Source organism: Plectropomus leopardus, chromosome 18 (genome assembly GCF_026936395.1).
Source record: "Plectropomus leopardus strain MGB_pleo_1.0 chromosome 18, ASM2693639v1, whole genome shotgun sequence".
NCBI lineage: Eukaryota > Metazoa > Chordata > Actinopteri > Perciformes > Serranidae > Plectropomus > Plectropomus leopardus.
In genome coordinates, this window is record NC_142193.1 from 20,051,744 (window position 1) to 20,066,415 (window position 14,672).

At 38.2% G+C, this 14,672-nt stretch overlaps 1 protein-coding gene across 1 annotated transcript; it reads right to left on the reverse strand.

Moving 5' to 3' along the window:
• Window positions 1–54: 54 nt before the first annotated feature.
• cacng5b (calcium voltage-gated channel auxiliary subunit gamma 5b) lies at window positions 55–14,641 on the reverse strand. Its single transcript, XM_088069231.1, has 6 exons — window positions 14,418–14,641; window positions 10,479–10,736; window positions 4,344–4,430; window positions 3,847–3,987; window positions 3,596–3,741; window positions 55–2,333 (listed from the first exon to the last, which is right to left on the reverse strand). Exons 2-6 carry the CDS (start codon window positions 10,672–10,674, stop codon window positions 2,073–2,075), a joined length of 831 nt encoding a protein of 276 aa, XP_087925357.1. The 5' UTR covers window positions 10,675–10,736; window positions 14,418–14,641; the 3' UTR covers window positions 55–2,072.
• Window positions 14,642–14,672: the final 31 nt, after the last annotated feature.

A 14,672-nucleotide genomic window follows, 5' to 3' on the forward strand; every position in this document is an offset into this window, starting at 1 on the left:
CTTATTTGCATAAGAAATGCGCTTGCGTTAAGGAAATATACACATATTTCTTGCATGGTGACACACTCTCTGAATGTATAATATCGTTGATCACGCAGAGCATTAGTGAGTGATTCAACCCGGTCAAATGCATGTTAAATATACAGGACAGGTAAAGGAGAACATATTGAGTCCTTAAGAGAAATCTTGGTAGGAGAGAAGATGTGGAGAATACCTGGGGAGAGAGCGCCCTCTACTGGTTAATGAAATAAATATCTACAAAAGTAATAGATTAAGTCATAATAGTAATATCAGAAATATAAGTATATAAAAAACAAACCTTATGAACTTGATGGTTATGAAGGATTAGAGCAAAGGCTGTGGTAAGGTTTGGGGTCAGTCTGAGTAAAGGTAGCTTTGTTTTTCGTCACTCACTCAAAATACACTCCTCTCATACCTATAATGTTCACAGAGTGTTTATTCAATTATATGTTGTAGTATGGAAGTATTTGTTGTCCCCACATGTGTGTAAATTGGGACAAAACACATAATTGCCTCTGAATACAAAGCAGTCCAGTACAGCACCACTCTTAACTACAGCCCTAATAAATAATAATTTTATTTACACATTTCCAACAATGTCAACATAAACTGAGCATTAGCACTGAACTTAAGTACGTTTGGAAAGATGGATGTTATAGCAGGACTGTGTTGGATTGTACAGGTTGTGACGCCCCCTGTGCTTGGTTCCTTTGCTGTGTCCGCTTTCACACTCCAGGCTGCAGACCTTGATTAAGTGCAAGCAGCATCATTGGACACAGCTGAGCCAGGTGAAAAGGCCTATTGTCTTGCTGTACCAAACAATTTTAATAGTAAAACACAGTGTTGCCAAACCAATACTGAGTAAAACAGTGCTCAAAGGGATAATTCATCCCTAAAATCAAAAATACATGTTTTTTTTAATTCATTATCTTACCTCTAGTGTTATTTATCAATGAAGATAGTTGAGGTTGATTGAGGTGCTGAGTGTTGGAGATTTGGGTCGTAGAGATGTCTCTGCCTCTATCAGTGTAATGGAACTAGATGGCACTCAGCTTGTGATGACCAAAGTGCCAAAAAAAGAAATCATGACCTGTTTAATTAATCCAGAGAAATTGTTGTGTGCAGTGTCATGTTGGGACAATGAGACAATATACATTTATCAACATTCAAGCATGTAAATGAGGCAACCTTGAATAATTTAAAATGATATAATACACCAGTTAAAAACTCACTACATTATGGTAAAAAGCATATTTGTGCACCTGGGTCTCTCTGCTCAGTTTATACAGAGAATTTAACATTTTTATCACAGCTTACCATTATGATGTCAAGATGTTAGAGAAAAAACAGCAACAAGTAAACGTCAAGCGAACCCAACAACACTTCAGCAGGCCAGGTGCTTGTTGGTAGGACTTCTTCAGCCTCTTTTCTTTCCAGGAGCGTTGCCTGCTCGCTATCTGGTGGTTTTTATAGAAGTGATGGATTGTCCTCTCATTGCACCACAAATGACTGCCTCTGTGTCAGGTTTGCCTAATGTTTGTTTTCAGGTGAATTTTTGCTGTGTGACATGATTAATTCTGCCACAGAACAAAAAGGTCCTACAGATTAAGGAGCGTTACTTTGTTGCAGAATGGGGAAGCCGAGATATGCACAAAACAGAAACAGCTCACAGCATTTTTACCCTTTCAAATAAACTTCGATTTGAATCTACTGTAAACCAGATTTTTACTTTTTTTGAGACAGTTCTAGAAAGAGTAACACAAAAACCATGTTGTTTTTTTTTACACTTTTCCTCCATCTTTAAAAAAAATGTAGGTGCTGCTACAACAACAAATTCCCAATGAGCCTCTGTGACTCTATAAAAAGCCACAAGTGTCTTAAAAGTCCTTGGGTCAAAGGTGCACATATTTTTCTCCCGGAAAAACAACAAACTCACAGTTATATTTTTAAGATGTATCTTCTTCTTGAAAGGAAGTAAACTCATGGCCTTATGACCCCGTGTGACCCTGTAGTAACCTTTGCGTTGGCTTCTTACTGTGTTGAGCGACCTCTCAGCAGGGTGAAGAAGAAACCTGATCATAGTCAGGGCATTTGAGGAGAGCGGGGTAGCTGGCATTCATCTGGAGTGAAGCTTCACTCGAGATATCAGAAGGACTTCTGCCCCTCGACCAGGCCTCTGGGTGGAGGAACTGGCCTGAGTGGTCGGAGCAGTTGCTGAGACGGGGGCGGTAGAAACTGGGGTGACGAGGCGGGTAGATCTCCTCTGCTGTGTAGCGCTTCATGAACAGGTAGACAGACATGACGCCTGCACTCTGCAGTGAATAGAGAGAGTACATTACATTGGAATAAATTCAATGGATTAAAGTAAATGAAAATGATAATGACCTCATATTGTACAAAACTGTTATTAACCCTTCGAAACCTGAGCAAGTTGTCTTGATTTCTTTCAAAAACATGGAAAAAGTTGGCGAGCAACTTAACAAGAAATGGCCCCCAAATAACAAGAAATTTACAGGAAAATTACCTGAAAATGAGAAAAAAGTAAAAAAAAAAACAAAAAACAAAAAGCATAAAAAAAACTTGAACTTGCCTTGTAACCTTTCACCATTTTTTTGCAATTTACGGGACATTTTTTTGCTGACTTGCTCATTATATTTTCCCCCATATTTTCAAAAGAAATCCAACATTTTTGTTTTAGGTTTCTGAGGGTTAAATGCTTGTGAAAGGCGTCTGATTGCAGCATGGGAAAACTGTGGTCGATTTAGGTGTTAGAGGGTTAAAACAGCTCTTAACTGAATGTTTTCACTAGTTTATTTGTGATTATGTTAGTTACCTTACACCACAATGGCACCAATAGCTAATTATTGATATTAACAACAATTAAGCATATGAACAGTACAACTGCAACACATGAATGTAATGTTGCAGTTTCTCTCTAGAGGGCAGTGAACACTCATGATTGTAATTACATTCCTACAGCCATTAAGAGCAAAGGCAGACTCAATACTATATTAACGGAAACTTTACCCTCAAAATGATCAGTTATATATCTATTACTCCCCTGTGTAACATTGAATTCATTTGTGAATTCTCGCATGCCTTCACGGTGAATGGAGAATCCAAAAAAGAGAACATTCTTGAGAAATTTAAGTTATAAAGGTCCGCGTTTAACAACAGCAAAACTATCTCAAAACATGTGTTGACAAACTCTCACACAACTCGCACAGTATAATCCAAGTCTTTTATTTAGCTGTATGTGCAGTACTTCCCAAACCTCCATAACCAGACAGTGCTCTCAGACAGGGAACTGAACTAAAGTGAAACTTATATATGCTCTCTTCAAACACCAACACCATTAACAAAAACAGTAGAGCTGCTGGTCTACAACTGCCTTGACCAGTTAGTTTGTATGTGTTATTGTGCAACTTTGGTGAATCCAAAGTATAATCCTTCAAAACACCAAATTCAAAATTGTTTTTTGAAGCACTTCTGCTAGTGAGTGATTGATATACAAAAGGTCTTTATCAAAGCAGCGCCAAATAGCTGTAAAAATCAATTGTATTCAGTTTCTCACCTCAGTGAGCAGGAAAGATATGGCAGCAAAGGCAAAGGACCAGCCGTACTTGTATGTAAAATAGGCCTCACTGCTCTTAGTCCTGTTCAGCATTTCATCATTTATACTGGAGATGTACAGCACCAGACCCACCACCAGAGCCAGGCCTGAGAGACGAAGAAATAGATATTGAATCCAGGGTTGGACAAACAAGAGAAGGAAAGAGAACAGAAATATGACCAGAGATAAGAGAGGACAGAAGATCTGTGTACCTGAGAGGATAAAAAAGATCCCAGAGACAAACGCTAGGATAGTGCGGTGAGGCCGGACATGGCCGATGTTGTTAAGGACGAAGCCGATGAACATGAAGAAGAGGCTCACCAGAGGGAATGGAGTGGCTGAGCGGATCATTTCTGAGGAAAGGAAGAGGAGGAAAGCTGCTGTTTCACCACAAGATATACAACAGATGGGTGTGAACATTCTCACTCTTAACCCTTCAAATACAGACATTTGATTGGTGGCCCTCAGTTTCATTAACCAAGGTACTGAAACACACTTTAGCTGTGGTATTAGACACTTCGGGCGAGCTTTTTACTGTGACTTACCATTGGACTGATTCTATAGTAAAGCCTTGAAACTTAGTCACAGTGAAGGACTTTTGAGCTACTCTGTAAAAAGTAAACAAGTTTTTGCCTCAAAAATTTGTCTGGTTCATTAGATAAACCACCTCAAGACAACACCTTCAGATATTAAGCCTAAGGTTACTCACTAAGCACATTGACTGTGGACTCAGAAGTCAACTGGATGTTCATGGGCATGATGTAGGCAATGGTGAAGCATCGACCAGACTCCTCACCTGAAGTGGAAAGAGACAAAAATGTTAAGACAAGGCTTAAATTAAGAATAGAACAGTCGAATGCCAAAAGAAAAACTCATTGACAAAACAAAAAAGACAAAAACGGATATACAATAAGTTCAAAAAGGTAGCCCAAATGTCACATTATAGCTTGTCTCAAAAAGTAATTTAAAATAATGATGAAACAGTTATAGTATAGTAAATCATAAAAAAGTCTTTGTATACAGTGTCATACAAATTTTCATGGTACATTATGTCATGAAATAATTCATTAAAAAAAATAAAAAAAGGCACAGCCTACTATGAAATAAAAATCATCAAAAATCATTACAAAACTAATTTTGTCCCTGGATTATCCAGGGACTTTGTCATCCAGACTGGATAGTATGTATAACAATTTTCAAAATAGCATAAAAAAGTCATAGTATAGTTTGTGGAGCAAAATATGGAAAATATGGAAAACTCATAGTAGCCTACACAATGCAATATATAAATAGCATCAAAAATTCATTACATTTTATGTCATCCAAAATAGCATGACAAAGTAAAGTGTGATATACTGTCCTAAATAGCAAAAATACATAATTGTATAGTATGTCATCCAAAACAGGATAAAAAAGTTATAGTTATATCAACTCCAATGTTATACATTTATATCCAGACCTATGTTTTTTTTTTTTTTTTAATGGGACAAGCATAAACTGTAGTAACTCAGACAGACCCCGCCTACTGCGCATGTCAGTGAGAGGCGGCTAGCGTCAAGCGCATGCTATGGAACGCCAGATATTGCTCCGACTGTTAACTTTCCGGAACTTTTTGGACCATTAGCTCAGCGGACCCTTATCTTTCTGGACGTTAGCTAGGTGGACCATTACCTTTCTGGAACTTTCTCGACCATTAGCTCGGCGTACTGTTCAATTCAGGAACTTTCTGGACCATTAGCTCGGCGGACCCTTATCTTTCTGGACGTTAGCTAGGTGGACCATTACCTTTCTGGAACTTTCTGGACCATTAACTCGGCGGATCCTTATCTTTCTGGACGTTAGCTAGGTGGACCATTACCTTTCTGGAACTTTCTGGACCATTAGCTCGGTGGAACGTTAACTTGCTAACATTCTGGACCGCTAACATTCTAAAGGAATCCTTCTCGTTCGGTGAGTATTTCAGAAGTGCAGTGTTTAAATTAACGAATTACAATAGTAACGCCGTTACAGTAATGCATTACTTTTTGCTCTAACGCAGTAATGCAACGCATTACTAATAACATTTCGGCCATATTACACCTGTTACAATGCAAGTAAAGAGCGTTACAACGCATTTTAGCTCCGCGAGACATTCAAGCACTGAAACAATCCAAGAGTATTTCCTGTTGCTGAAATTGGATGGTTGAGATGACTGCAGAGATGGATTCCACATTTGCCAGATAGTTTTATTCCCACTATTTTCAGTTTATCAAATAAAGTAATACGGAATCATCCCGTATTTAAAATTAAATTGTGCTATTCCCTATTAAATCAATACAGGACGTAATGTGTCCTGTATTTCTGTACACATCCTACTCTAACTCATGAACTATGATTACACATAATGACATATATTTGTGTGTTTTAAAAAAATCTGTTTTCATTTTTCTTTATATATGTATTTTAGTGAATATTTCCTTTTTGTTTTTGTGTTCAGCTGACATGGTGGGGGGATTCATTCATTTAAAGTGTCTTTTAATTGTACATAGTTTTAAATAGACACATTTTGTTTGTTATATCAAGAAATGTTTTGTAAGTACTTCTTTATCAGTTGTCTGGTTTTAAGAGAAAAAAACCCAACCTCATTATCAACCATGAATTTATGATTATACATTTATTGTGTTACAAATGTTATTATAATATTGTCAGTAAATTTGGGCAAAACACAGTAATCGCTTATCTTGTGCGAATACGCTCCATGAAACACAGATGTAGGGAGGTATTTTTGACATAACATTAGGTCTCTAGGTAATAATAGTCTGGTGCGAATAGGCCTTATGTCTGTGTTGTGTTTTTGGCAGCTGTGCCATGACTATCCCTCTATATCTCATTATTCTTTGTCTTTCTACCAGTACGCACTCTATAACATGGTCCATGCTGGACTTCTGGACTCCAACCCAGCACCCTCTGGTTCCCACTCCAGACTAAGCTACTGCTGCCAAACTAGATCTGCGAATAGTAAGGGCCATTTTTATTTTCTTTAAGTCTGAGTTGTGGTTTTGGTTGGCCGCTATGCTGACTGATCTCTCATCTCTGTAACTATCCCTTATCTCTTTTACCTCTCTATCACTCTGTCTATCTCTATTCCTAATCCCTCTTTATCTATATGGCCGCCGTGCCCTGAATATCTCTTTATATCTCCTCTCTATCTCTCTATCTCTGCTGTGAGATATAAGTGTCATTTACATTTTGCCACCTTAGAATTCTGAGTTTCTATCTGCGTTCTGACACATTGAGCTTCAAAGTTTTGCATTCCAAATAGCAAAAATTACAAAATTAAATCTGTTTTGTTTTCTAAATAAAAAAGTCCAAAAAATACATATAACTTTTATGAAACACCTCACATAACGTTAATGTGTTGTCACAGAATAAGAATAATAACTTTTAAAAAATAAGCCAGATTGAACCACATGCTGAGGTGGCGATTTGTGTTGTTTGGTTGATTTGATTTGATTATCTGTCATGGCTGCCGCGCCATGACTGTCTGTTGTCTATCTGCTTGGATCTATTAGTTAAATCTATACGATACAATAATGGTCTAAATTGAATATTACACTCTGATACTAATATTTATTACACACACACACATGCACACACAGGCCCTGTAGACATGCATTAGTTGTAGAGAGATGTTAGACTGATGGAGCTGACACATACTCAGTGCTCCAAGCCGTTAGAGCTTCAGTGCCTTGCTCAAGGGCACTATCCTCCATTTTCCACGTCAAGTCCCTGCAGACTAAGCTATTGTCACCCAGTAAGGTCTACAAAAAGTAAGTGCCATTTTTATTTTCCATGTTTGTGTGGTGTTTTTGGCTGGCTGACGTTCTGACTGATCTGTTTGATTATCTGTCATGGCCGCCGTGCTGACATATGTGTTTGGTTATCTTTAAAGGCCTCTGTGCCATTACTATCCCTCCATATATCACCATACAGTGTCTTTCCCTCATCTTTCCAACTACATCTCTATTTATCTCTATCTCTGACTCATCTCTCTTGCCTCTCACATAAGATATATAGTGTTTGTAATTTCTTAAAATCTGCTTTTGGTTGGCCGCTGTGCTGACTTATCTCTTGGAGTGATCTTGTATGGCCACAATGCCATGACTGTCTGTCATGCTTTTGTATTTTTTATTTTAGCTTGAATCAATATTGACACAGAAATATATTTTTAATTATTAATCCCTCAATAGGGATATTTGTTTTTTTCACTCTTGCAGTCTTTACATACACATATACACCAAAAATACACACATTGACGCACAGGACCTGTAGGCAAGCGAGATAGAGCTGCTACATAGTGAGCGCTTCAAGCAAGTAGGGCATTTGTTCTTTTTGGTTTTCATCATAAGCTGTCTGTGTGTTCCAATACCCATACTACCATACTGCACTGTCAGAAAAAGGGGTACGGTTGGGGTACATTCATGTTTGTGTTGTGTTTTTGGTTGGCCGCCGTGCTGACTGTTCTGTTTGATTATCTATCATGGCTGCTGTGCTGACATGTCTGTTTGGTTATCTTTAATGGCCGCTGTGCCATGAATATCCCTACATATATAACCCTACAATGTCTTTCCCTCATCTTTCTAACTATATCTCTATCTCTGGCTCATCTCTATTGCTTCTCACATAAGATATATAGTGTTTTTATTTTCTCAAAATCTGGCATGTGTTTTTGGTTGGCAGCTGTGCCGACTTATCTCTTGGAATGATCTTGTATGGCTACTGTGCCATGACTGTCATACTTCTATTTTTTTTTTTTTTTAGCTTGAATCAATATTGATACAATAATACCCATGCTACCATACTGCACTGTCAGAAAGAGGGGTACAGCTGCTGTACATTTATGCGCTTTAAGGTACTGCTGTTGATGTAGAGTCAAAGGGTCATAGTTCGTCCATAAGATACTATCATGTACTTTTTCTAGGTTGAAAGGGTACATATAAGTACCAAACTGAAAAAAAGGTACATGTCTGTACCATTTTTTCAACATTTAGGGGTACAAAATACAGAGATGTCAGTCTGTGACCAAAATGTTGGGAGATGGAATGGTCATTGTGCAAGGAAAATTGTGAATTTCAGTTAGTGTATCTATATAAATAAAGTTATTATTATTATTATTATTATTATCTGTCTATTAAGTCTAGGTTCTGTGGTGGGGAACAGTGTCTATTTTATTAATGCTAGTGAACTTAGGAAAACTCAGCAATGTAGTGAACGGACATTTGATTTCTATCGAAAAACAAACACAAAAAAAACAAAAAACAAAAACACACTTACACACTTGCAGTAGCCTGTGGGTCTGCCATTAAGTTGGATAAAATTTGAGGACCAATAGGGCTACTAGGAACAAACAAACCAAGGAACAAACTTGGAATCAAGAAACAGGTGAAACAAATCAGCAAGGGGGTGACAGTTACTAAGGTGAGAAAACACAATGAGAAATCATCTGTGGCTAGACACTTCAATAATGTAAAACACAGCTTGGGTGAACTGCAATTCATGGGCATAGAGACAGTGAAGATGCCACAGAAAGGCAGCAACAGAGACAGAATTCTTCTCCAAAGAAAGACATACTGGACCCTTACACCCTCATTCCTAATGGTTTAAATGAGGAGCTTTAATTTTTTCGCTTTTTATAAAATCATACTCTTGTTTATCCAGTAAACATTTTATATTTATGATGTTAAAGTGTGCATTGATAAATTACTGTGATTCTGTGCTTGGAAAAACATTGGCTCCCCCTGCTGGGATACACTGTTTATGTTTTTATGTGGTGACTTTTAGTTAACTCCACCCGTGGGCTTCCTTTGTAACATCCCTGATCAACACGCTGTGGCAGTGTGGCAGTTATAAAAATTATAAAAATAATATCTACTTTGAGGATTCAGCGCCCAGTCTCAAAAAGTTTAAATGTAAATGAGTGCATAGTGTCTGATTTTTACAAGGGGAAAAAAGCCCCCCCAAAAAACAAGGTCCCAGAGATAGGACTACAAACAAAAACCTAGGATCATGACACATGATATAAGCAATTATTTCTAATGTATTTAATCGCCTAGATTTTACCAAATTAGGTTACTGTATTCTATTTTTTTTTTAAATTTAGCTTAGACCTCCCTCCTTCAGACCTTGATGCCTGGTTCCCCTTTTAATTTTTCATTATTTTTTTTCTTTTTTTCCCCCACATAAGTGTGACTTACATCACATCCTGCAAAGACAGCTACAGTCATCATTATCACTTCAGCATCGTCACATACACAGACACCAGCTGGAGTCATGCACCAGCTAATTTTGCTGCAGGATGAGATGACATCTGTCTCTGAGGACCTTGAGGTGCCAGTTTGTGTGTATAATTATGTTGCAGGACTTATTTTACTCTGAATGCACCTTGTTTTATAGTGTGTGATTAAAACAGCAAAAAAACCCAGAAAAAAATACAAATACCTTATTTCTGTGTTGCTCTGTTCTCTCACACTGACTCTTGTACTCCACACTCACTTTCTCTCTCTCTCTTTCTCTCTCTCTTACTCACACACACACACACACACACACACACACACACACACACTGATGTAGGAATTATGAATGTCATTCTGTGTGAATGCCAAAGCTGGCTGATGCAGTGATGATATATCTCACTTGTGGTGCCACGTTTAGACGCTGCACTCTGAAAAAAGTAACATCCTCGAACAAAGATAATTCCCCTCTAAACACCATTTCATACATCTGTGTCACCATCCTGATTTACACATGATAAACTGCTGAATTACTAGAACACAGAGAACCACACACCCTCAGACTCATTACTCACCGGCCAGGAAGCAGACTCTCCAGAGGCCGGAGTGCAGCGAGGTCTTGATGTCGAGGCTCTGGTTCAGAGGCATAATGACGCCCTCCTCCAGGTACAGCCAGTAGTCGGTGCTGACCGCCATTCCAAGCAGCCCCAGGCCGCTGATTGCAAAGACGCTGCTCAGCAATGTCAGGGCCTTCCTGCTGCACGCGCTCATGGCGACAACTGTGGAAGCTTCCAGTGGTGGTGGTTAAAATTAGGAAAATTTCAAGAAGCAATCTGCAGGAGAAGAAAGGGGGGAAAAGGCAGGTCTTACTGCTGGTAGAAAATTAGAGGAAGTTGGATGTGGAGACCCAGTGTGTTCTTTATCAAATAAAGACATACACAAGACATAATGAAATAAAAATTAATAAATAAAATAAAATAGAGGTAATAGAACCACAAAAAACCTCTGCCCGAGGATCTCAAACTATGCAAGGGTTCATAAGGGATCTGAAATATAATCTGGCGCCACGTCGTGAAGAGCCTGTAAGGTCATCAATAAGATCGTAAAAATCAATCCTAAAACAAACAGGAAGCCGATGAGGCTAAAACTGGTGTGATGAGATTGTACTTCTTGGTTCTGGTTAAAGCCTAACAGCTGTGTCCTGTACGATATGTAGTCATTATAAGAGCTTTCAATAATAAGGGCAATAAAAATTACAATCATGAACCACAGTTTCTCCATCACTAAAAGTTAAAATAGATATTATTGTTGCATTATTTCTGAGTTGATAGAAACATTATCTTCAGGAAACCTCACTTCATATGGAATGAAACGCCACTATTTTAACTCCTGCCTGGTTTTTGCTGCAAAAAAGTCATACTCAGCAAATACAGGTCTCCCCGCTTCATTCATCTCTTGCTAAACAAACAAACCCACGTTTAGAGTGTAATGTGCACCATGCATACAATATATTCGAAAAAACATCTCTGTGCTGAATTTCTTGTCTATTTAGATCATTAATGAGCAGCGTTCAGACACGTTGTTATGTAAACAAATTCACAACAAAAATCCCCAACAATGTGTGTTTTATGTAATCACCTCAATTAATTTAATGACAGTCACAGGGCCTTGGAGGTGTGTGTGGTGGTCTGAGAATTCACCAGAGAAAAAAGGAAAGGAGGGGAAGAGGGTGCATGTGAGAGGATGATCTGTGGACAGAGAGGATGAGGAGGGAGAAGCTTCATCTCTTTCTCTACATGATGTGTTGGAGTGTTTTTCTGACAAAGCTGGAAAGATTCATGAGGAAATCTACTCATCATGATGAAGCAGCTCATGAAATGTCAGGGCAGCTAAGTTACTGGAGGAATCGATAACATCTTTGTTTGGTTGTCGTGCAGGTAGATTGAAATCAATCAGAATGCATTTGTAAACAGTATGGACATTTTTCCACTTAAATTTGTCATATTTTCAATCTTTGACCTCTCCACGTCCTCTCCAACATTAAAGTGTTATAGCCTAAAGAAATTCTAATTCAGTCCATGTCAACGCTAACTCTGGCCAACCCGCCACAAAAAGAATAAAGTGTGATTCAATAATTAAGCTGTTTGAGCCTCCAGACTGAAGGACATTAAACGTGTTACTGTGAATACAAATGCTCACATTATTTGAAATCCAAGACTGGATTTTGACATTTTACAGCTGTGACTCCGAGCAAAATCCCTCAAAAGGGTTAGACATTCATAAAAGCATTCATAAGTCAGTGACAGTGGGAATTTTCCAGACTGATCACATGGTAAGACATCATGTGCAGTGACAGGGTGATAATTTAAATCCCTTTGAGCGCACATATGAATGATCTATAGATAGTGACAGAGAGAGGAATCAGCTTGAGGGCATACTTGCAGTGAGAGGCTATTTGAATGGTTGCTTGTATTAAGATAATAAAATCAGACTTGGTTTTAGACTAAATTTGTGCATCAATCTTAAAATGACCCTCCACTGTACTTGAAGTACAGTATTTATTTGTTCCAAGACAATCAGGAATAAAATGACTGAAAGAAAGCCCTGCCAGAGGGTTTGAAAGGTCAGAAATTATTCACATAAACAATCCAAAAATCTGCTTGTCCACCTGCAAGGTCACCTCTCTCACTCTGAAGAGGCCAATAGCTCGGTTCTTTTCATATCCACTTCCTTTCTTGTTGTCGGTCCTTATCAGCACTATGTTTTTTTAACCTTTCTTGCTAAATAGTGACAGTCTGCTGGATGCGCCACAGCAGCATGGATCGCATACTGAACAGGCCTATCATGCACAGGCCCAGGGCCTAAAGTGTCAGAGGCCCCTGTCACTTTCACCTGCAAATTTTTGCACTTAAACTAACATATAGCTACAAGACAGACATATGCAAACATACTCAGTCTTCACTACAAAGAGACAAAAAATTGCTATAAGGAATGCAATACAGCTGTAAAGAGACAAAAAAGACTCACAATGACTACAAGAAGGGGCAAATTAATCACAAATAGACACAAAATGACTACAAAGAGACCCTAAATGGTTACACAGAGATGCAAAACATTTCCAAAGAGACCCAAAATGACTACAAAGAGACACAAAATGGTTACAAATAGATGCAAAACAGCTCAAAGGGACACAAAATGACTACAACAGGATGCATAATGACTACAAAGTGACAAAGTGATGACAAAGAGACAAAATGACTAACAAAAGACAAAATTACTACAAAGAGATGCAAAATGATTACAGAGATGCAAACAAATACAGACTCAAAATTACCAAAGAAACTGACTTAAAATCTAAAATCTAAAAGACTCACAAAACCACAGCGAGATGTGTAACAGCTACAAAGAAATGCAAAACAACAAGAAGAAGAGGCTGAACAACTATAAAGTCTTTTTATCTTTCTCCTGTTTAGGAGAGGTGGTAGGGCCCTCTGCATGTCTGTGCCCAGGAGCCCATTGCCTCCTAATCCACCCATACTCAGCAGTGTTATTTCTGCTAAATATATTTGCTTTACAATTGTCCAAAATTGAGAAAAAGCCAGGTGGGAAAACTGGACATGAAAATCATGAATATTTGATTTGATATAAACCTAGAAAAGTTGTCAAGTGTGCGGAGGGCTGCACTTCCCAGTAAAACGATCATCAAATGATGAATCAAGTCATTATTATTGTGTAAACACAGTGAGATTTGTGGGTGATGACTATAAGTATATTAAGTTGCGACTATAGAGCCCTTCTTCACATGTAAATCACCACACCAGACTCCAAACCTTTTTGCTTTTGGGTTTCACTCTTTGCCAAGTTTGTCCGTTGTATAAAATGAATGGCCGACTTTTAATATGAAGAAATTTAGATGAAAACAAAAGAAAAATAGTCACACTTTAGGCCCCCTTTTCCTCCTCACAATATAAAATAAAATAGACTATCTAGACTATATCTAGACTGTCCTTGGTGCTGAAATGTTCCAACATCAATCATACATTTGTACAGTGACCTCCTATAGTAACCTTTCTGCAAATGAGCAGGCTATTGGATAAAATGAACAGTTGTTTTCCAAGGGGGCATTTGTGACTGTCATTGAAAATACTAGTGTAGTTTTCGTGACATGTCAATGTCAACCCTACATTAGACTTACAGTGCATCCATGCAATGGTATATCTTGTGGCAGTATCCAGTGTGCTAAGGTAAGCCTAATGTTCAGCTAATATAGTGCAACTGACAGGAATATTAGTTATATTTTGATATGTAACAGTATAGCTTAAGCCTATATCAGAATGTCTGTGTATACAGAACAGGAAACTGTAACAAGTGCGACTTAAAACAAAGCCTCAATGAACTGCAACAAACATCATCATCAAACATACAACCCATCAGAATAAAAGGTGTTTGAAAATATGCAAATACAACATGCAAACACTTAATTTACATGATAAATAATTTGTGTTTGTTCTTACCTGTTAGTAAACTGTCCAGTCTCAGCGCTGTGTTTCCTGCACTTGGAGCAACTACTGTGCTGAAAGTTAAAATCCTGCAGAGACAGACCGTGTAAACATGCGCAGCTCTCCAACAATTTGGTTGAAAATTCCTTGAGAAAACTGTAAAGAGAGACGATGCAGCGGTGCTTCAGTGCAACAATGTACAACAGAACAAACTGAGTCAGACAGATGCCTGGTGCTGCAGCTCTACTGGCTGAATGCAAATACAGAGAG

Coding starts and splice junctions, on each gene's coding strand:
- cacng5b (XM_088069231.1), bottom strand. CDS start 10,674: ATGAGCGCGTGCAGCAGGAAGGCCCTGACATTGCTGAGCAGCGTCTTT. Junction 4,431..10,478: donor GAGAGTCTGCTTCCTGGCCG/GTGAGTAATGAG, acceptor TTTCCACTTCAG/GTGAGGAGTCTGGTCGATGC. Junction 2,334..3,595: donor TATCTTTCCTGCTCACTGAG/GTGAGAAACTGA, acceptor TATTCACTGCAG/AGTGCAGGCGTCATGTCTGT.